Source organism: Mirounga leonina, unplaced genomic scaffold, assembly GCF_011800145.1.
Source record: "Mirounga leonina isolate KUSES-001 unplaced genomic scaffold, KU_Mleo_1.0 Mir_168, whole genome shotgun sequence".
Classification (NCBI taxonomy): domain Eukaryota; kingdom Metazoa; phylum Chordata; class Mammalia; order Carnivora; family Phocidae; genus Mirounga; species Mirounga leonina.
This window is the reverse complement of record NW_023270426.1, coordinates 47,980,034-48,001,364: the sequence shown is the minus strand read 5'-3', so window position 1 is coordinate 48,001,364 and position 21,331 is coordinate 47,980,034. Positions and strand designations below refer to the sequence as shown.

General features: G+C 40.5%; 2 protein-coding genes across 5 annotated transcripts in view; both read right to left on the bottom strand.

Moving 5' to 3' along the window:
* IQGAP2 (IQ motif containing GTPase activating protein 2) overlaps nucleotides 1-21,331 on the bottom strand; it is a 289,919-nt gene that overhangs the window by 38,196 nt on the left and 230,392 nt on the right. For all 4 annotated transcript variants that reach the window (XM_035014677.1, XM_035014676.1, XM_035014674.1 and 1 more), the window contains 6 exons: nucleotides 20,224-20,295; nucleotides 18,176-18,245; nucleotides 13,873-14,081; nucleotides 5,690-5,839; nucleotides 2,749-2,912; nucleotides 134-358 (listed from right to left, as the gene is read on the bottom strand). In XM_035014677.1, coding sequence (XP_034870568.1) covers nucleotides 134-358; nucleotides 2,749-2,912; nucleotides 5,690-5,839; nucleotides 13,873-14,081; nucleotides 18,176-18,245; nucleotides 20,224-20,295 — 890 coding nt within the window. The remainder of the gene's footprint in view (nucleotides 1-133; nucleotides 359-2,748; nucleotides 2,913-5,689; nucleotides 5,840-13,872; nucleotides 14,082-18,175; nucleotides 18,246-20,223; nucleotides 20,296-21,331) is intronic.
* Nucleotides 18,809-19,327, bottom strand: LOC118016914 (single-stranded DNA-binding protein, mitochondrial-like). Its single transcript, XM_035014679.1, has one exon. It carries the CDS (start codon nucleotides 19,190-19,192, stop codon nucleotides 18,809-18,811), a length of 384 nt encoding a protein of 127 aa, XP_034870570.1. The 5' UTR covers nucleotides 19,193-19,327.

The window sequence follows — 21,331 nt, the reverse complement described above, 5'->3', positions numbered from 1 at the left end:
CATCTTCAGTTGAAAACTGCCTCTGGACAGTAAATTTTGTTCTTTTAAGAGAGTTTAAGAGGATATATATCATAACCATGTAAAAATGATCATAAAACATGACTGAAAACCAACATCTTCCGGGCTCAGGTACCTGGCTTCTCCAGTCTGTGTTTCTAGTTGGTTCACCCAAGCCTTGTACACCTCTACAGGGCTCGTGTTGATGGTCAGGGACTTGTCGTCCAGGATCTCTTTCACCACTGGAGCCAGGAGCTGGCGCAGCGTGTTCTGTCCTCGGGCACCTCTGTTGAAGCTCACAACCATCTTGATGACCGTGGGGTTCCCAGTCACTATGTCCTGTACCTGATCCACCTTTGATCTAAAAGAAGCCCAGACCAAAACAAATGGGTTGCCTGTATGGACAGAGTTTTAAACAGCCTATGTTCTCTCTGGTGGGCAAGGACTTCATGGGGCTCTACTTCCTCCATGAAAATCAAAGGCGGCATGGTTTAAAAGCAAGCAATCATTTGTAAGATGTGTGTTCGTTATGCGAGGGATTCGAGGATGTAAAAATAAGTGCTCGGCTTTATTTTCGATCTAGAAGGCAGGAAGGAACTAAAAATGGACTGACACTAAGAAGAAGCCAGGGGGCCACCGTGCAAGTACTGTGTCCCATCTAGTTACCACATTTCAAAAACAACGTTCTCGAATCAATGAACTAAATCCACTTCTTCAAATCACACTCAAATTCTCCTCAGGGAAGCTTCTGGCTACCTCACATGGGGGGAGAGAGCTGCTCTTGACTGCTGATTGCCAACTCCTGTGAGCTTCCCTGACCCGCCTCCCTTTCATCTCCGTGCAGCCTCTCACCCTCCCACGTGACCACGTGCTCCCTGTGTACCCCCTTTCCCCTCAGCGTCTCAGAGTGCTGTATTCCAGTCCTCATCTTACCCAGTTGTTCCCTTGGTTTCCTTTGTTGGCTCCTTTCCCCACATTTTAACTGTTCGATCTCACATCTTTCTACATGATCTACCCTCAGACGTCACTCATGTGCAATCTCAACGACCACCTCCTTGGAACTTGTCCTCTGAGCTCAGCGTCTAATCCATCTCTCTCTCCTGGAAATTGGTTTTGGATTTCTGATTTTCTGCTGGACATTTTCCCCTTCACGTTCTATACCTGTAGCTCATACTCATTGTGTTAAAAATCCAAACTGTATTTTTTTCCTTCTGACTCCCCTATTTCTCTGACCCGTGCAGCTGCCCATTATTCTGTTCATAAACAGCAGCAGATCAATCCTCTAGAAACCTCGCGTGGCCATGTCTATACTCTGCTCGAAGACCTTTCAGGGCTTCCAAGGAAGTGAACAGTGCCTCAGCACTTGGGCCTGGGCTCAGTGGCTCCCGTGATCTGGCCCAACCTATCTTTCTAGCTCCATCTCCTGTTCGTGACTAGTTAAATCACATTTTGGCGAGATTGATCCTACGTTCTTTCACCGATTTTGGCCCATGCTCTTTCTGTCAATATTGTTTATTTCCCTTTTCCATTTCTTCTTATAAAAAACTGTAGATATTCTTGAAGGATTTGGATCAACTACTTCCTCTCCCTAAAGTCTTTTTTTTTTTTTTAACTTTTTTTTTCTTTAAAGATTTTATTTAGTCATTTGAGACACAGAGATAGAGAGAGAGAGAGCATGAGCAGGGGCAGAGGCAGAGGCAGAGGGTGAAGCAGGCTCCCCGCTGAGCCAGGAGCCCGATGCGGGGCTTGATCCCAGGACCCCGGGATCATGACCTGAGCTGAAGGCAGACACTTAACCATCTGAGCCACCCAGGCGCCCCTCTCCCTAAAGTCTTTATCGGCTGACCTAACTGGAACTTTCCTACCTTCCTCCCTTTCTTATTTATTATCTTTTGAGTAGAGTTGACACACATTACCTTAGTTTCAGGTGTACAACTTAGTGATTTGACAAGTTTATGCACTATGCTATGTTCCCCATAAGTGTAGCTGTGTCGGTCCCATTACATTGTTAAATTGCTATTACAATTGTAACTGGAACTGGAACTTCTCTCTCCATCCCTCTGATCTGTTACACTGTGTGTGTCATTCATTAGTACTTATTTATTCCAGTGCACACATTCCTATTTCTCATGTGTCCTATTTCTCAGGCTGGCTTACAGATACCCTGAGGGCAGAGGTTCCTAGCTAATATGCTTGCTTCTGAGATCCATAGGAACCAGTATAGCTCAAGTTATAAGAAGCCAGGAAGGCAGCTGAGATCCATCTTGTTGGCCAAGGGCATTTTTCCTGTATTCTTTTGGCCCCTTTAATATAGGCATCTGCACATTCCTTTTTATATTAACTGAATCAGAAAATAAATCAGCAAAAATCAGTTTAAGTTTCAGTAAGAGAAGTAAAAGAAGACTTTTTGGCAGAGACTATTATCCCCATCTGTTTACAGCTTTATTACTCACAGAATTTTAATTAAGTTAAATTTTTTCCACTGACTTTCAAAAAAGCTTTTGATTTTCAAGTTGCTGTTTACTTGCAAAGTCAAAAATAATTTAGCTCTAAAAAAGCTATCACTGGTGGGAGAAAGCTGTACCAGGAAATACCTATAGTGACGTAGAAATTTCTTAAGTGAATTGATATACTTGAACATATATGAGTAACGTATAAGAATAATTTAAATACTATTTTAGTAAATCAGAGATAGCTGCCACTAAAATGATCTATTCATTGATATTTTTACATATATATTTATATACATACTTTATTTCTTCCTCCAGAGCAGTCTTAAAAAGCTTGAGGAGTAGATATTCTTCTCGCTGATTGGAAGCGTAATTGTATAGTGTGAAAATAACAGTGTCCATAAATTTAGTTGATTTATTCTGTGGCATCTGGAAAATCAGCTTAGCCAGGTATAAAGGATTGGTCTAAAAACAAAACTGTATGTTAATATATTATTAAAACAGAGAGGAGTACCCAATTCCCTTTAATACGTATAAAGCATATAGTGGAGTATCTGACACATAATAAGACTTTAAAAGGTGTCAGCTAAAATTAATACTATAGGAAGTTATATTATAAAGCTACAATAGGATTTAAGTTTTATACGCTATATATTTAATGAAATATAGTTATATTATGTACATTATACACTGTTAACCATTTCAGGCTACATATTAATATTTAATGTAGAGACACAGAAGAGAGAGGGGTTGGCCAATAGAATCTGGTATCTGAAGAGACTGGCAATAATGAACCAAGAGACCAGCTACATAGATTATTCTAGAAGGACTAATGAATGAACAGAAGGAAATACGTCCCATATTCTGAGACTAGAAAGAAAAAGAAAAGGATACATTTACATGTAGAGACAGTGGGATGGCCAGGATGTTTTACAAGGAGAGAAGGTAGAAGTGAGGTGGGGAGTCTGAAGGGAGGGGTGAAGGTCAGGATAGCTGATGGATGAAACGGCAGAAGGAAGTGACAGAAAAAAAAAAAAAAAAGACAACTTAAAACTCAAGAATTAAAAAAAAATTGACGTGGATTCCTGAGGGCTCTTCTGAGGATGGAGTTTCTGAGATACACCAGCAGCCTTCATGTAATATGGGTTTTCTCCAGGAGCTACACCAACCAGATGAGGTTAGAGGAAAACAACTACTATTTAGGTTATAGAGGAAAATATTTACATAGAGAAATTAAGTATCTCTACTCTTCATCTTCCTGCTGATGAGAAAAGAAAATTTTCCATATGTGGAAACTAGTCTTCATTTAATACACTCAAGCAGTTTGGCTTTAAAGTTTTTAAGGAAAATCCAAATTCTAGTTTACCTTACTACTTAGGTTTACTTTCAAGCTCATCATGATTGTCTGAAACTTTATGAAGCAGTAGCTGAGGACGTTTTCTTTACAGTTCTGCAGTGATTCTTTTCCCACACTAAGCATATGGGATTAGGAGAAAGGAAACTCACTCTAAAGCTAAAAAGCCTACTCCTCATGCCTCCCAGATGACCTGAACACTTTCCATGGAGGCTGAGACTGAAGAGGCAAACGCAAAGCAAAACCTTTACTAGCTGACTTGTGCTTTGGCTCAGACTTCTTGCCAAGGCATCATTCAAAGGCCAAAGGAATCTAGACCATTTGCTTTTCTGTAGTTTCCTCAATGACCTCAGGCTAATGTCTCCGAGAAAAGGTAAAGAAAATTACATGAATTCAAGAGACACTTCACTCAGTACAACTGAATGGTAGAGCTCTGGGACTAGCAGTTTTGGGTTGTTTGGGGAATAAAGTGGTGGAATTATTCTCAAGATGTTCCTGCATTTTTTACCCTTTCCATTCATGGGTCTCCACTTACAGAACAAGGTAAAAAATACAAGTCTTAGGCCAATGACCACAGTTTCACTTTTCTTAGGACACAAATTCTATCAAAATCTACCACGAGAAACTATATCCTAAAGAAGCCTCATACATTTGGGAGGTTCATGGAGGTCAAAACAAATAAATGCCTAAGATTAAATTTCCAACTGGTGGATGACTACTATTCTAATTTAGGTAGACAAAAACCCTTCCCTACCCAGTGGGAGCCCCTTGTCTTTCTGGAAGGTTTGCTGGGGTTAATTAAGCAATGGATTCTATGAACAATAATACTGTTTTAACATTTTCCCTCTATGCTGCCACATCGTGGCCATCTGTGGTACTACACCTGCTCGCCAGTCACTCCAGACTGAGAATTCTCATCTGTACTAAAATTAACGTAACTTCTTCCATGTGGCAAACCACGCCTCATTCATGGTTTGGGTAACGTGTTCTCTGTATACCTAATGTCAGCGTGGTCCCCAAGGAAAGATTCAGGGACCTTCAGGCCTTGAGGGAGTCACCACCAACAGCAGCTGCATCCCCATTACACAAAGGGACACCTGACTCTAGGAAGAACTGCTGAGCCACCTTTTCAGGGAAAATTGTCCTGCCAAAGGGAAGACTTTGCTTATCACTAAACAAAGTGATAAACTTTGTTTTGCTTACTTACTCAGTGCTTACTCACTTTCCTTTGGGACTAAGTGGATGTGCTGGTAGGACAGTTAAGGTGAATTAGTGATTAACCAGAACAGTAACTGGTCGACCACAGTTGAACCATAAGCAGTTCAACTTATTCTCACCTGCACCCTGGAAGCAGTGGAAAATGACTGTTCATTGACATCGTAGTAATGCCATGAAAATAAGGAAATCAAAAAGATGCCCTACTGCCCTAATCCAAACTCTCTGGTTCTATTCTCAAAAGAAGGGCAGGCTGGGTCAGGTAAAGATCCATTTTACACATACTTTAATTTTTTCATGGCTGACAGCATCTGCTTATTTTATGTCTAGGTTTATACTGTCTCTGCACATAACTGTAATATAACAGTCTCAGAAGCAAGGGCTCCAAAGTCAAACTGCTTGGGTTCCAATACCCTTGGCTTTACCATTTACTGGCTGCATCTCAGTTTTCTCATCTATAGTGTGGGAATAACAATAATTATTGTGTTCTGAGGGTTGTGGTAAGAATTAAAAGATATGATGTATGTAAAGCATCCAGAATAGTACTTGGTACTTAGTAGTAGCTCAAACATGTCAGCGACTACAACTTTACATTGGGAAAAGATCCATTATAAACCACCAACAAGGAATATAGTATTGATCCAAAGCTTTTAGTGAAAGCAATTGTTCTCACCTGTAAAAGATAAAACAGCTGCTGGTATGTTTCTAGTGTTTTTCTTCTCTCCTTACTTAAACTTTTAATTCCCTGGTTGTCAGTGTTATTCAGTATTTGCATTTCTCCACCTTTTTTCTTATTCAGCTTCGTTCTGTGTGAAATTACATCCTAGAAAAAATTTATGAAATGATTACTTTTTATCCTGCTGTTTTTTACCTCCTCCCTTCACACACACCTCAAAACACATGTGTTGGAAAGATTAATTTTCCACATATCCCTTAGGAAGAAACAAAGGAGAGAATGTTACATTAAGGAAACTCAGCTTGCAGGTGAATTTGGCTTTTGTAATATTTGTTCTCTAAAGCTGTACTTAGCTGTTCTTAAGATGAAATGTAGGCACCAATACATTTCAATAGGGAAAGAATGGTCTTTTCAACAAATGATTCTGGGATAACTGGATATCCACATTTACAAGAAAGAAGTCAGACCCTGACTTCATACCATAAACAAAAATTAATTCAAAAGAGATCAAAGAACTAAAGGTAGGAGCTAAAACTATAAAACTTTTGAAAGAAAACCTAGACATAAATCTTTGTCCCTTTGGATTAGGCAATGGTTTCTTACATATGACATCAAAAGTACCAGTGACAAAAGAAAAAATAAATTGGACTTCATAAAAAGTAAAACCTTTGACTTCAAAGGACACTACTAATGAAATAAAAAGACAACCCACAGAAGGGGAGAAAATGTTTACATTGAATGAGGGATATAAAGAACTCTTGCATTTCAAAAATAAAGGCAGCCCAATCAAACATGGGCAAAAGATCTGAATAGACATTTTCCCAATTCATACCTTGCTGGTGGGAATGTACAATGGTATACCCACTTAGAAAACATTTTGGCAGTTCTTCAAAAGTTAAACACAGAGTTACCATATGACCAGCAATTCCACTCTTAGGTATATACCCGAGAATGGAAGACCAGTGTCCACACAAAAATGTGTACATGAATGCTCACAGCAGAATTATTCATAATACCCCAAAAGAGGAAACAACTCATATGTTCATTAACTGATGAATGGATAGACAAAATATGGTATATCTGTACAATGGAATGTTATTTGTCAATAAAGAGGAATGAAGTACTGATTTAGGCTAAAACCTTAAAACACACAATATACTAAGGGAAAAAAGCCAGTCACAACAGATCACATACAGTGTGATTCCATTCATATGAAATATCCATAACAGGCAAATCTGGCCAGAAAGTAGATTAATAGTTGCTCTGCTTTAGGGGAGAATAGGTAGTAAGTGTTAATGAACATGGGTGTTCTTTGTTTTTTTGAAGTGAATTGTTATTCACATATGATAAAATTCACATACCATCTAATTTGAGAACATTTTCTCTGGGGTTTCTTTTTGGGGTGAATGTTCTAGAATTATGGATGTTATGGTCCTACAGTTTTGTGAATATACTAAACACCACTAAAGTGTACACTTTTATTTATTTATTTTATTTTTTTAAAGATTTTATTTATTTATTTGAGAGAGAGAGACTGAGAGAGAGAGAGCATGAGAGGGAGGAGGGTCAGAGGGAGAGGCAGACTCCCTGCCGAGCAGGGAGCCCGATGCGGGACTCGATCCCGGGACTCCAGGATCACGATCTGAGCCGAAGGCAGTCGCTTAACCGACTGAGCCACCCAGGCGCCCTCAAGTGTACACTTTTAAAGAATGAATTAGATCTTTTCAAACTATAAAAGCACTTGCAAAAAATATGTAATGTAGAAATTAGAGATGGAAGTGAAAGGAATCCCCTAAATTTTTTTTTAAATGTTTTATTTATTTATTCATGAGAGTGAGAGAGGCAGAGGCAGAGGGAGAAGCAGGCTTCCCGCTGAGCAGGGAGCCCAATGTGGGACTCGATCCCGGGACTCCAGGATCATGACCCGAGCCGAAGGCAGTCGCTTAACCATCTGAGCCACCCAGGCGCCCCATCCTATCTCCTTTTTAAAATTTTTTTTTTAATTATTTATTTATTTATTCATGAGAGACAGAGAGAGAGAGAGAGAGAGAGAGGCAGAGGGAGAAGCAGGCTCCCAAGGAGCAGGGAGCCCGATGCGGGACCCGATCCCAGGACCCTGGGATCGTGACCTGAGCCGAAGACAGACGCTTAACCATCTGAGCCACCCAGGCACCCAGAATCCCCTAAATATTTAACAAAATTTATTTTTCTCAATCTTGCTCCTTTAACCATTTTCAACAGAATCTTGGAAAAGGCGTGGCTGCAAATCTTGTCAAGTAGTCGTTTCAGGCTATTGTGTCCCCTTCAAGTGTGTAAAGGGTCATGAACAAGAGCAGGACTCTCAGGTAAGGGTCTACCAAATACTTTTACAGGGACCCACAGCACAAAATACATCTTACATCGTTTGCTGGTAAACACACACGCACATGCACACACACACGCAATATGAAATACTTATCCATACTACTGCGATACACTTTGATATCTTCAATTTGCTTTTATTCTCCTCAACTTTTAAAGATTGCTGATGTGACTCGCTTAATTGCTTTCATGACCCACCAGTGGCACAGGACTCAAATGAAAGCCAGTGCTCTAGAATGCCTGCCTCCTCTGCCATGTAACCATGGGTCACTGTCCCCCAGAGTAGGTGGCAATAAAGCTGTTTTTCCTAAATCTTCTTCCATCTGCTTCCCTGAGCTCTTAGCCCAGCCTCCATGTGAGGAGTTGATTTGCAGCCAGCATCAGGATGTTTGACCGTGGTTCCCGAGGAGGGGGACTCCGGGAATTTCAGATAATACAATGCTTCATTGCGCATGCATCCCTGGATCACTGGCCATCTGGCATCCCTGGCCCCTGTGCATCAGATGCCCGTAGGGACCCCTAGTCATTTGGACAACCAAAAACGTGCCTGCCACCACTTCCAATTGCCCCTGGGGATGAGAACCACGGTCAGTTTTTGCGTACAGGTTCTAAATCTTCTTACGTCCTAGCATCCCGTTCTCCCATAGCTAGGGTCAATCCACGGGTAGGAAAAAAAACACCCCTTGGAGTTCTGCTCTCAGAAGCTTCCATGTGGGTTATACTCACTGTCTTGTGGGTCTATGATTTTATTCTTTGCCATTCTCAGCTTAGGGAGGGGCCACCTGGACTTTATCCCTTATATCTGGCCTCCTAACTGCTAGTATGCAGAAAGAGGGGGATTTCATTTGCATTTCCATGAACTTTTTTAAAAAGGCAACATTTTCACCCTTATTTCATAAGCATATGAAAGATTTCAGGATGAAGAAAGGAAGTGTACTAAGCACCAGCTGGAGATTAAAGGGGAAGTCTGGGCAGGTAGCTGCTTGACATCCTTATTGACAAGAAGTCCTAAAATATCACTAGATTAAGTCTGGTTTACAACTCCATCTATCCCAGCTTTCTTCTCTTCAAGTCATCATTCAAGTCTCTCAAATACATGAAGTAAATAGATTATCTTGGTTTTAAATATGTGGCAGACATAAAATCTTGGTATTTAACTCCCCCTCCAATTATTTTCAATGGAGGTGGCTCTGGAAACTGAAGACTTTTCATTTGTTTTATTCTTGGACTTCATCCGTGTGTTAGGTTTTTGACATACACAGAAGAGGAGAGAGAAGAGAGGGTGGGGAGTGGCAAGCAAGCTCTGGAGCAGAACTAAACTCCTTTGCATTAGAAGAGAGACTTGGTGAGGGCAGGACCGGGACAGTAATCCAGGACGGGAAGCCAAGCGTCAGATGCTGAGCCCTGGAGGGGAAAGGGTGGGGGAGCTAGCAGCTGGGCGGATGGGACACAGTGTCTGCGGCAGATCCCACTGCAGAATGGTGGGGAGCATGGCAGAAAGCCCATCTTCCTTCTTCCCTGAAATTATGCCTTGCTCAAGACTGCTCTTGTGTCAACAGAAGTTTTCTTTGGGAAGCTCAAAGGAGGAGACAAAGGCCAACCAGGGAGGGCTTCCAAACGCATATGCTTTTCACTAATAGAAATTTCACGTCCTTTATTCTTACCAATAAGTCTTGAACATGGGAAGCACAGTGGTTTGAAGGAGCAACAGTATTTAACTTGTTCATGATGTTCCCTCATTTTGATGTTGCCCCAATGGCCACCATTTTGTCCTGATCACAGGATACCTGCGTGCAGGTCAGAGGCTGTGGTATGAAAAATTTTATAGGAGTGTAGAGTAGTACAAAGGGTTTGGGCTTTGGAGACATGAAAGTAGGGCTACCTGCACAGCGTTGTTAGCTTTGCCACCGTGCACAGGTTAACCTCTCTAAGCCTGTTTCCTAAATCTATAAAATCTATAAATCTTAATGATTGCAGTCTCAGTTGCTGTGAAGGTTAAAAACAACATATGGGAAGCATTGAGCACATTTTCCAGGGAAAACAAGGCTCAGAGAGGTTAAGAAACATGCCCAAGGAAACATGCTTATATCCACAGTGAAATGGTACAATTAAGCTGTAAAATTAGTCTTCCCCTGGGTTTTCGGTAGCCCTGGCCTCAAGGTCTGCACTCCTATTACACACCACATTCATCAATGAGTATTTCAGGGGTTCAAGATTCCTTTGACTTTATTTTTTTCTTTTTAAAAAAGATTTATTTGCTTATTTTAGAGAGCGCGTGCACTCGTGTGAGTGCAGAGAGGGGTGGCGGGAGAGGGAGAGGGAGAATCTCAAGTGGCGGATGCAGGGCTCGATCCCACAGCCCTGAGATCATGACCTAAGCTGAAATCAAGAGTTGGACACTTAACCAACTGAGCCACCCAGGTGCCCCAAGATTACTTTTACTTTCTATTCAGATTTTCTTTCAAGCTTGTTTGAATTTATACCTTTCTTCCTCCCTACTTCTCTAAGAAACTTCTACTTCAGTTGCTTTGTCTCCATCTCTAAGCCATTTTTTTTTTTTTTTTGCCTAAAACCAATGTTAGCCATTTCATTCACCCACTGACTTTCTGTGATTTATAGGAGGAATGCCAATTTTATTTTATTTATTTATTTTTTTTGTAAGATTTTATTTATTTGACAGAGAGAGACACAGTGAGAGAGGGAACACAAGCAGGGGGAGCGGGAGAGGGAGAAGCAGGCTTCCTGCAGAGCAGGGAGCCCCATGTGGGGCTCGATCCCAGGATCCTGGGATCATGACCTGAGCCGAAGGCAGACGCTTTAACGACTGAGCCACCCAGGCGCCCCTTATTTTATTTTTATTTATTTATTTATTTGTAAGGTCTATGCCCAACATGGGGCTTGAATTCATGACCCCAAGATTGAGAGTTGCATGCTGTACCAACTGAGCGGCCAGGAGAGGAACATCAATTTTAGAAAAATTTTAGAGCTGGAGTTGTTCTTTGTAAACTAAGCTACTTCCTTTAAAAACCTTTCTTTCCTAACTAAACACATGCTCAGTATGTAAGTATGTATGTATGTATGCATTTAAGTGATTTTATTTTTTACTTGACAGAGAGAGAGGGAGAGAGAGCACAAGCAGGGGGAGCTACAGGCAGAGGGAAGGGAGAAGTAGACTCCCTGCTGAGCAGAGAACCCAGCTGGGGCTCAATCCCAGACCCCAGGATCAGGACCTAAGCCGAAAGCAGATGCTTAATGGACTGAGCCACCCAGGCGTCGCAACATGCTCAGTATTAAAAAAAAAAAAAAGAATCTCAGAAGTTTAATTTTACCAGCCCCCCAAAGAAAAATCACTTAACTTTTTTCCTAGCTTTAAGTAAAATATATATATATTTCACAACAAATGAAATTGTACTGTTTTAAGTAACTGTCTTCTCTCTTGTATTGCAAACATTTCCCCTGCCCTTAAAAATGTTCTTTGAAAAATTATTTTTAGTGGGTATGTAACGTACATGTTAAACTAATTCTGTTGTTCTCTGTTTATTGTTTTTGTGTTTGGGTTGTTTCTCACTTTTTCACTACTATAAAGCTTCAACTGTACTATTCTTATCATCAAACTAAAAATACTACTATCAGTAATAAGACCATATACTTAATAATCATTAACTTAATTTCCAACAAGTAATCAATACTTGGTGTTTGAAAAGGTAAGTTGAAAAATTAGCTCTGATTCACAATGCTATCAATTGGGAATAGTTTTTTTTTTTTTAGATTTTATTTATTTATTTGACAGAGAGAGAGAGAACACAAGTAGGCAGAGGGAGAGGGAGAAGCAGGCTCCCTGCAGAGCGGGGAGCCCGATGCGGGACTAGATCCCAGGACCCTGGGATCATGACCCGAGCCGAAGGCAGCCGCTTAACCGACTGAGCCACCCAGGCGCCCCAATTGGGAATAGTTTTAAAAAATCTTAAACATTCATAAGGACCTGAAAATTTGCCATGATTTCATTTTCCACATGAATAACAAGCTACATGTTATGTCTACTATTCAGTGTTTTGCAACTAGGCTTTACTTTAAAAGGCAAGGCATTTCCTGTTTACAACTTTATGGAGTAGGGTAAAACAGCAGTTGAAGGCTATAAAAGGCATTTTCTGAAGGACCTTCTGGAATATATTATACTTTACAAATTCTCATGTTTGTTAAATAATACACTTTTTTTTTAAAAGGAGAAAAGTACTATTTTTCTGGATAAAATGATAAAAACAGACTTAATACAGAACACTTAAATTGTACTTAATAGTTAGAAAAGACCATCATTTCCTATTTTATAAACTGCTCTATTTTCCTTATTTTCTGTGCACTATTTCACTATTTCTCTCTGAGGGCCAGAGACAAGAGTGGGGCATTCACATCCACTTCTCTGCTGGCCTCCTGAGCCGCGCATTTCCCAGAACCACAGACTCAAGTCCGTGGCAGATGGCACTCTGTTTGACCCATGGTAGCTTTCTCGGAGTTTCCAGAAGGTTAGCTTCCCATGCCCCTCCCAACCTATCCGTTTTCTGAAAACTGATGTGGCACTGGAACAGGGACATGGAGAGACCTCTTACACTACCAATCTCTTTTCTTGGGTAAAAATGAAACTTTTCACATGGTTTGAGAGAGCTCTGAAAGGAGCAGTTTTCACACAGATACAAAACTATAGCATTAGTTACTTAGAGGCTGTTTTGGGGGCAGTCCACTCTGTAGGGGCCATTTTGAAAATGTGTAAAGGTGTTTGTTATTTTAAAGATGGAATTTTTTTATTTAAGGAGAGAGAGTGTATGTGTGAGTGGGGGGAGGGGCAGAGGGAAGGAGAGAGAGAATCTCAAGCAGACTGTGCATTGAGCGCCTAGCCCGATGAAGGGCTTGATCTCACGACCCTGAGATCATGACCTGAGCTGGAATCAAGAGTTGGACCTCCAACCGACTGAGCCACCAGGCACCCCGAAAAGGTGTTTTTTTGTTTTGTTTTGTTTTGTTTTTAACATCCTAACAACTGGAAGCTACTACTGGTTTCTAGTGGGTAGGGGCAGGGATGCTTTGCTGTCCTGCAATTTGTAGGACAGTCCTGCGTAAATTCTCCACATTTCGCACGACTGGATTTTTCAGTGTCCTGCTGGTCATTCATGTAGGTCAAAATTCTGTGATTATTTGAGCCTAAAAACTAATTGCTTTAGATAGAAGCAAGATACATTTCTCCCCAATTTTAACATACCCAGACTTTTCTAGGACTGTAATTCTGTGGCCGGGGGTGGGGGCAGGGGGAGAGTGACAGGCTTATTCTGAACTTTACAAAGAGTTATTTTCCACTCTGAAAATGAAATCACTGACAGTTCCCCCACTCGCAAGCATCAGTCTCATCTGCAGCTATTAGTACTTTGTTCAGTGTGGGTACTCTGGGAAGAGGCTCAAGCCTCAGGCAACTTGATCTCATCTTCCAAGGGCACTGGGCCCACGTACTTTCATGTTGAAAACCATGCTTTTACTATCAGTGACTTTTTTATATTCACGGAAAGGCCTTAGCCTCATTGTGAAGGTACATATGCAAGTAGGCTTTGTTTCATATACTATTCATTTCAGAAGGGTAAAGAAGTCTTACAAAATATGTTATAAGGGGCGGGGGCCTAAAATTTTGCAGGTCTGAGAACCATGAGAAAGATGGTCAGTGAATTTGGACAACATATCCTGGATTCCTGATGAGTTTAGCTGGAAAGGGTGTTGCAGGCAAATACAAGGGCCCCTTCTCTCGTCTGGGAGCCAGAGGCCCCACAGACATCACTGACCTCCAGTGTGATCCTGTTCTTCACCAGGAGCCCAATCTTGATGTCCATCAAGTTCAGGTCTTTCTCGAGCTGTTGGTTGCCTCTGATCTTGGTCACCACTTCTTCTCTTAACCGTGCTACCTCCAGCTCTTCCTGGAAATCCAAGTTACTTTGGTCCAATAGGTGTACAAATTTTCGGATCACCGTTAACGGTGGGTTTTCCGAGCCAACTGTGGAGAAAGGAAGAGGCATGCTTTAATTAGGCATGTTTGGAACTATCACCAATAGGAGAGGAATCAGGTATTTCACTAAAGCATTACTATAAAAATACAGCAACGGAAGTACTTGGTCACTGGAGTGACTCATTCTGCCCATGTCAAATCTGGACAGGGAACCTGATCATGTAAATAACCGCACACAAATGCCATCTGGTCTGTCTTCTCGTTATCTAATTCTCATTTATCAGCCTTCTCCCACACTGCTTCCAGGACTCTCCCACGGAGAAGACAGTTCTACCTATCTGTGCCTTATTGATGAGGCACTTGAGAATGCATGTTAACGGAGTTATCTCTGAGACCTTGTGGCTGAGCCAGATAAGCGATTTCTGTTCTTGCTAGAGGAAACAGAAAGTGGCTTCTCTCAGCCCAAAAGACCATGGGGGAGAGAGCAGGAATTAGGTGAAAGGTGAATTAGAAAAAGTCAATGAGAGGAGACCTGTAAGACCAGACAGGAGCCAATGGAATGACAAGTGGAATGCACATTCTATGTGGCACAAATAAAAGGATTTTAGAAATTGAAATTTGGTCCTTGTCCTTTCAGCACAGACCAAGTGAGGGCACTCAGAGCTTGGGAGACCAGCCTCAGCTGTTGAGAGGGGGTTCTAAATTCTAAAAGAGTTTCCCCTCAGTGCTTTGAACATTAATTATGCTTTAATTCCCTGGCACTCTGACTTCACAAAAAATACATTTGTTAAAGTGTTTTAGTGAACACTGGGTCAATGTAAGAATAAATGATCTGGACCTTCAGGGATGAATGTTACAACAACACGAAGATGACTTGAAAAAGCTCAGCCCCATTATGGTGACTTCCATCACCATCCTCTCCTTTACACTGAATCCCTAATCCATCTTCTTTTTACTTCCAGCTTGGTTCTGGGGTGTTTTGACATTCAAGAAATAAAAAGAGTTAAACCAACAACACAAAGAACTAACAGCATGAACCCCACATGAACAACCAAATCTAGGGGCATCTATATTAGTATTTTGCCACTTCTGATGGGCTTTATTGGAGAAATTACTTTGGCTCTTGGAACCCTTCTTTTCCTGATCACTGAAGCACATGTGAATTTATTTTCTACCATTTCTAACAAAGACATTGCTAATGACATGGCCAGTTCAGAAAAAGCCTGAGTGATGCTCCAGAGCTCATGTGTATGTAGCTAAGTTCGGAGAACACGAGCCAGCTCATTTGGTCTCAAATTCTCTCTCTGCTCCTAAGGATTGCTTATCTCTGTGTGTGCCAATAAACACGTTAGAAACAAATTAGTATTTTAGCTTTACTAATTATTATGGCCCAAATTTAATATTTCCTCTGTCAACAGTAGGCTTGTGACATCTTCAGGCTGGGAATCACTTTTAGTTTCAGAGAATCACCTAACGTGATGGTTAGCACTGACAAGTGGCCAAATCACAGTTGCAGCAACTTCCAAGTCTGAAGTTACTCAAACCCTTTCCAGAAGGAATGGGTGAAAATGGATGATGACAGACTAATAAAAGTGACTTTTTTTTCAGATTAAAAATGTCTTAGTCTTGGGGTGCCTGGGTGGCTCAGTTGGTTAAGCATCTGCCTTCTGCTCAGGTCATGATCTCAGGGTCCTGGGATCAAGCCCCATGTCAGGCTCCCTGATCAGTCTGCTTCTCCCTCTACCCCCTGCTCATGCTCTCTCTCTCTCTCTCTCCCTCTCAAATAAATAAATAAAATCTTTAAAAAAATGCCTTAGTCTGACAAAGATGGTGAATTGAGAAAGAAATGAAAATTTACATTTCAGTTACAACAAAACCACCCTATTTACTAAAGCCCAGAGCAGCTTAGATCTAAGTTACTCACTAACATAGTTTCTATCTACCTTCTATGCTTTAACATAAAATCACCTGGACTTTTTAATTGGAATTTCTTTTGTCTTCTAATTAAAAAAAAATGTAAAGGGGCGCCTGGGTGGCTCAGTTGGTTAAGTGTCTGATTCTTGATTTTGGCTCAGGTCATGATCTCAGGGTCATGAGATCGAGCCCTGCATCAGGCTTGGTGCTCAGCGCAGAGTCTGTTTGAGATTCTCTCTCTCCCTCTCCTTCTGCCCCTTCCTCCTCTCATGCTCTTTCTCTCTCCAATAAATAACAATTTAAAAAAATGTAAGCAAGTAAAAAGCATCCCCCCAACTGACCACAAAAACATGTTACCTAGAATGAAACAAAAAGCAGCCTGTGTTCATTTGGAAAATTTATTCTTAAATTGTCTTTCATGAGCAAAGGCAGTAGCAAACCTGTTTTAGTGTGTTAGGGCTCAGAAAACAAAATCCCTATTTAGCCTTCTTGTAAAACACTTAAAGGTATCCACCGAGAGATGAATCTCATTAATTCAACAATGGAGAAGTGTGGCCCTAAAAAGACTAGCTGGCCTTTCCTTACTTAGCTTGCACAGGGAATTCTGGAATCCAGCAGAAGGATGTGTAATCCAATACATTCTGCAGGCTGGAGGCAGAACCTGGCCTCTAAATCTTCCTGAGGTTTTTCCTTAACAAGTACCAGGGAAAACCTTTCTTGAGCCATATATTTCATCTCAAAACTTAGATAGACTTTAGGCAATAAATGGCACTAGCTAAACTACTTCCTAGGCACTGTGCTGGTTACATTACTCAAGTTTGACTTCCTCCAAACAATAAGAAGAAGCAAGACAGAGGTAGATACAGTATAATGGCCATTTTCATGACTAAGATGCACAAGTCATGATTTTTCTTTACCCTCTCAAAACTAATTCGGAATGACTAAGCAAAATATTTAAAAAGTTTGTGCAATACTAGTAAGTTTATCAGCAAGTTCTTCATCTGTCACATGTTCTTGTGATAGTAAGAATGTTAAAAATTCAGCATATAAAAAAAAGATGTTCACTTTGTAAAGAACAGAAGAACATATGCAAAGTTGGGACTGTAAATAGTTGCAAAATGTCAATGTTATTTCTGGGTGATTTTTATTTTGCTGTTTCAAAACTTTCTGAAAATGGCATATATTAGTATTATAATAAAAACTATTTTAAAAACTATAGGGACCATGGAAAGTCTAGAATGAAATTATAGGAAGATGTTCATAGTCATCTTTAGGAGATGAGCTTTTTCCCTTCTTATTCATATTTTTTCCTTCTTATTCATGTTTCCAAAATTTCTTATACAAACGTGTTTTATTCTTAAAACAAGGGGAAAAAATTGTAGGCCAACAAAACAGATTAAACAGTTCAAATATAAGCTTATCTTCTGGCTAACTCCTTTGCATTAGATTTCTGACTCTAGCTCAAATTTAATATAAAAATATCAGCATTTATACCAATTCCATTCTTTCTGAAGAAATCATATCCACTCTACCTACCCTTTCACTTATAACAGGAAGGCCCATTTCCTGCCATCAGTGTTCCTTTGTGCACCAGTTCAGAACCTGGGGTCTGAGATGGTCAAAACTTACTGGAAACACTGGACAACTTCTGTTCCTGGAGCGGCCTCTAAAGTGACTAAGATGTTTTTGTTTTTGCCTTGTTTATAAGGAACCCATACTTTGTTTCAGAATATAGATGATCCCCAGCAAGCAATGGCTCCACTTACTATGTTTTGACTTCATGATGGTGCAAATGCCATACACATTCAATTAGAAACGTACTTTGAATTTTGAATTTGCATCTTTCCCCAGGCTAGCATCATGCCATAGGATGCTCTCTTCTGATGCTGGGTGGCAGCAGTGAGCCAGAGCCCAGTCAGCCATGTGATCACCAGGGTAAACAACCCATACACTCACGACCATTCTGTTTTTCACTTGTAGTGTGGTATTCAATAAGTAACACGAGACAGTCAACTCTTCACTATAAAATAGGCTTTGTGTTAGGTGATTTGCCCAACTGTAAGCTAATATAAGCGCTCTGAGCACACTTAAGGCAGGCCAGGCTAAGCTGTGATGTTCCATCTATTAGGTGTGTTAAATGCATTTTCGACTTAGGATATTGTCCAACTTATGATGGACTTATTAGGACGTAACCCCATTGTTAGTGGAGGGAGATCTGTCCTACTTACCCAATGTTTTGTAGTCATCTCTAGCTTTGTTTGCTCTCAGTAGTGACTGAATTTTCACAATTTCATTTTTCTGCAAAAGAATGAGACCAGTCATTATCTTCCCAAGGCCGATCTATTCCACAATTGTAGAGTTCAGAACTACTTAAGAACTGTCAGTATTTAAGAATGGACATTATTTAGGGGCACTTGGTTGGCTCATGTGGTGAAGCATATGACTCTTGATCTCAGGGTTTTAAGTTCGAGCCCCGTTTGGGTGTAGAGATTACTTAAAATGTTTTTTTTTTTCATTTTATATAAAAGAATATTTTAATTCTTGTCCTTAGGAACTACAAAGACTACACATGATTTGGAAATGAGACTGTACCAAACAATGGCCAAGGAAGAACCAACCACTCTATGCCTTGTCTTTGGTCTGGTCACTCAGAATTTTAATTAATTAATTAATTAATTTACGTTAGAGAGAGAGAAAATAGCAGATTCCCAGCTGAGCATGGAGCCTCACGTGTGGCTCGATCCCACCACACTGAGATCATGACCTGAGCTGAAATCAAGAGTCAGACGCTCAGCTAGCTGAGCCGCCCAGGCACCCCTGGTCACTCAGATTATGTTATCAACTGTTGACTGTGTTGCTTGTCACCTCATGTTATTTTCATCTGTGTATTCACCATAGTCTCCTTTCCTTTCCCCATAAATTCGGGACCCCATTCCACATACTGATATACCATGGTGATACACCATGCCTGGTTGGAATACTGATATTCTGTGCCATGTTGTCTTCTGCCTGACATCACCCATTTGGTGTACTTCACTCTCCCCTGACCGCCACATCTCATTCGCTGCTAGAGAAGATACTGTGACTGGGTTTTCCCCTCCCACCTGTTTCATGACGGGGTCCCGACCCACTTGCTCAAGTAGCTGCACATGGTTCAGAGATCTTTCAAGAACCAAGTTGCTGGCTATTTCAGACTCACGTCTTACAAACTCATGCAATGCCTCTAATACAGGTCTCCAAAACATGGCTTCTACTGGTTTTTCCTACAAGCTAGTCTTTGGTCTTTCCCCAGCGAAGGACTCGCAGCTCCCTCCCTCCCTCACCGGACACTCTCAAAAATAAAATCTTTTTTTTAAAAGAACAAAAACTATTTAGAACTGGCAATATTTAGATGGAGTGTATTCAATGTTTATTTTTTGCATTTTCTTTGCAGAGAAAGGGTCAGCTAAGTTAGCTAAAAGTATTGACAAGATTGTATGGGACTGTTTATAAAGAGATCTAAAAGGAAAAAGAATTTTAGCCCCAAATTTAGATGATTCAATCTATGTTCATTTATCTATTCTTTAAAGATCCTGAAAAAAATTCTTCCTGTGGGCCTCTATTTAAGTTTATCAGTTAGCAGTTAGAAAAGCTTTACAAGCAGTGCTGGAAAATTCTCGTCTGGAATCTTTTCTCTTTGGCATTACTAGTCCACATTCGTTTCTTCTCACACATTTCCTATGCAGTCCTAAATAGTGAAGTCTCACTCTGAACATGAGTTCTGAATAAAAAAAAGTAAGCCTCCAAATATTATCACTTTGAATTCTTAAAACCTGTTGTTTCCTCCTACTGTTCATTCCCACCATTTAGCTCTGGACTTCTAAAAAAAAAAATGTTAGGTTACTGATGTATAGATTGCAACTGTCCATCCAACTAAGTGACACTGATGTTTTAGAACTTGAGCCAAAGGCAGCTGGGGAGATATGAAAATATCACCTAACCCAATTAAAAGCTTTGGTGTGTGTCTTAGGACAAAAGGAAGCAAGTGCATGAAAAAAATTTATGAAAGAAGACATTTCATTTTCTCTTCCTGAACTGACAAAATATTCTATTTAATACAAAGACTAGATAGGAACACCATGCAGCCAACATATACAATATACTAACAGTCTTCCACTCGGTTCTTTTCTAAAAACATTTCTACCATTTAATAGAAATCATTCAATGTTAACATTCAACAAAGCATTCATTCAGCTCATTCTCAACCAGGGTGAAAATCCACTTGCGTGTCTCTTACATGATCTCTGAAATACTGCAGTCGTGCAAGGTATATCCTCCGTGCTACTATCATCCGGAACCAGGACTGAATCTAAAAAAGAGTTAAATGGAGAAATCAAGGCAATTACTAAACAACCTTTAAACTTTTCACACAGTCCTTCTACAGATAACATTGGTCTTTTGATAAAAAAGTAAAAGTGAGCAGCCCACCAAATAATTAACATCCTAAGCCTCATCTTCATCTCCTACTTCTTTCATTGCTTTTTTCCTAGGGTTTCAAAGCATTTTATGTCTTTTGGTGGGGAAGGTAATGTAGCTTTGTACCATTTTGCTTTCATCTCAATAAATAAAAACCAAGAGGGCAAGGCATTTTGCTGACAGTTGCAATAGGTCAGGGAATCAAAAACCAAGTCCAGGGTTTCTTCCAGCATCCCTTAAAGGCATCCAGGATCCTTTCGGTCTTTACAGGAAAACATGTCCAGAGTTCTCATGAGGGGCCGATTGGGACCTACAGTTTTCCGAGACAACAGGCTTGTGATCCATGGCAAGCACAGCACATTACTAAGGAGCACAATGGATCTAGATGATGTTATTCAATGCCTTCACAGTTTAAAAGGTCTTTTGAATTAATTTCATTTGATTCCAATCTCTCCAGCCCTGCCATTCCAACTCTAATCTGGACTTCCACATTGTCTGCAAGTTCATTTCTGGGCAGTCCTCTCGTTTTTAGCACTGGGCAGTGGGTACCCCAGGGCCTTTTCTTTTTCTAAACTCAGAGCCATCAGCCTGGATCCAGAGCTGGGCTAGACCTGCTCACCTCCCACATACAGGCCCTAATTTAGTTCTACTTCTTCTTGTCACTGGTTTTACATTTGCCTAACAACTAAAGTTTTGTACCGTTAAGTTTTGTAAATATTATTAGTGAATATGGTAAGATGCATGTGAAATAACAGTTTTCCTCCAGAGCTTAAATAATCATTTTGGATTTCCTAGAGAAAGAGCATTTACAGGTTATGAAATACTTGCACATTTGATTCTCAAAACCACATAAAGGACCTGAGCCAGGTACGGTGTTTTAACAGACTTGAAGATGATCAGCTGAGTAATGGACATGGGACTCAAACCTG

Bases quoted from the DNA above. Each gene is read 5' to 3' on its own strand.
- LOC118016914 (XM_035014679.1), bottom strand. From the start codon at position 19,192: ATGTTTTGGAGACCTGTATTAGAGGCATTGCATGAGTTTGTAAGACGT.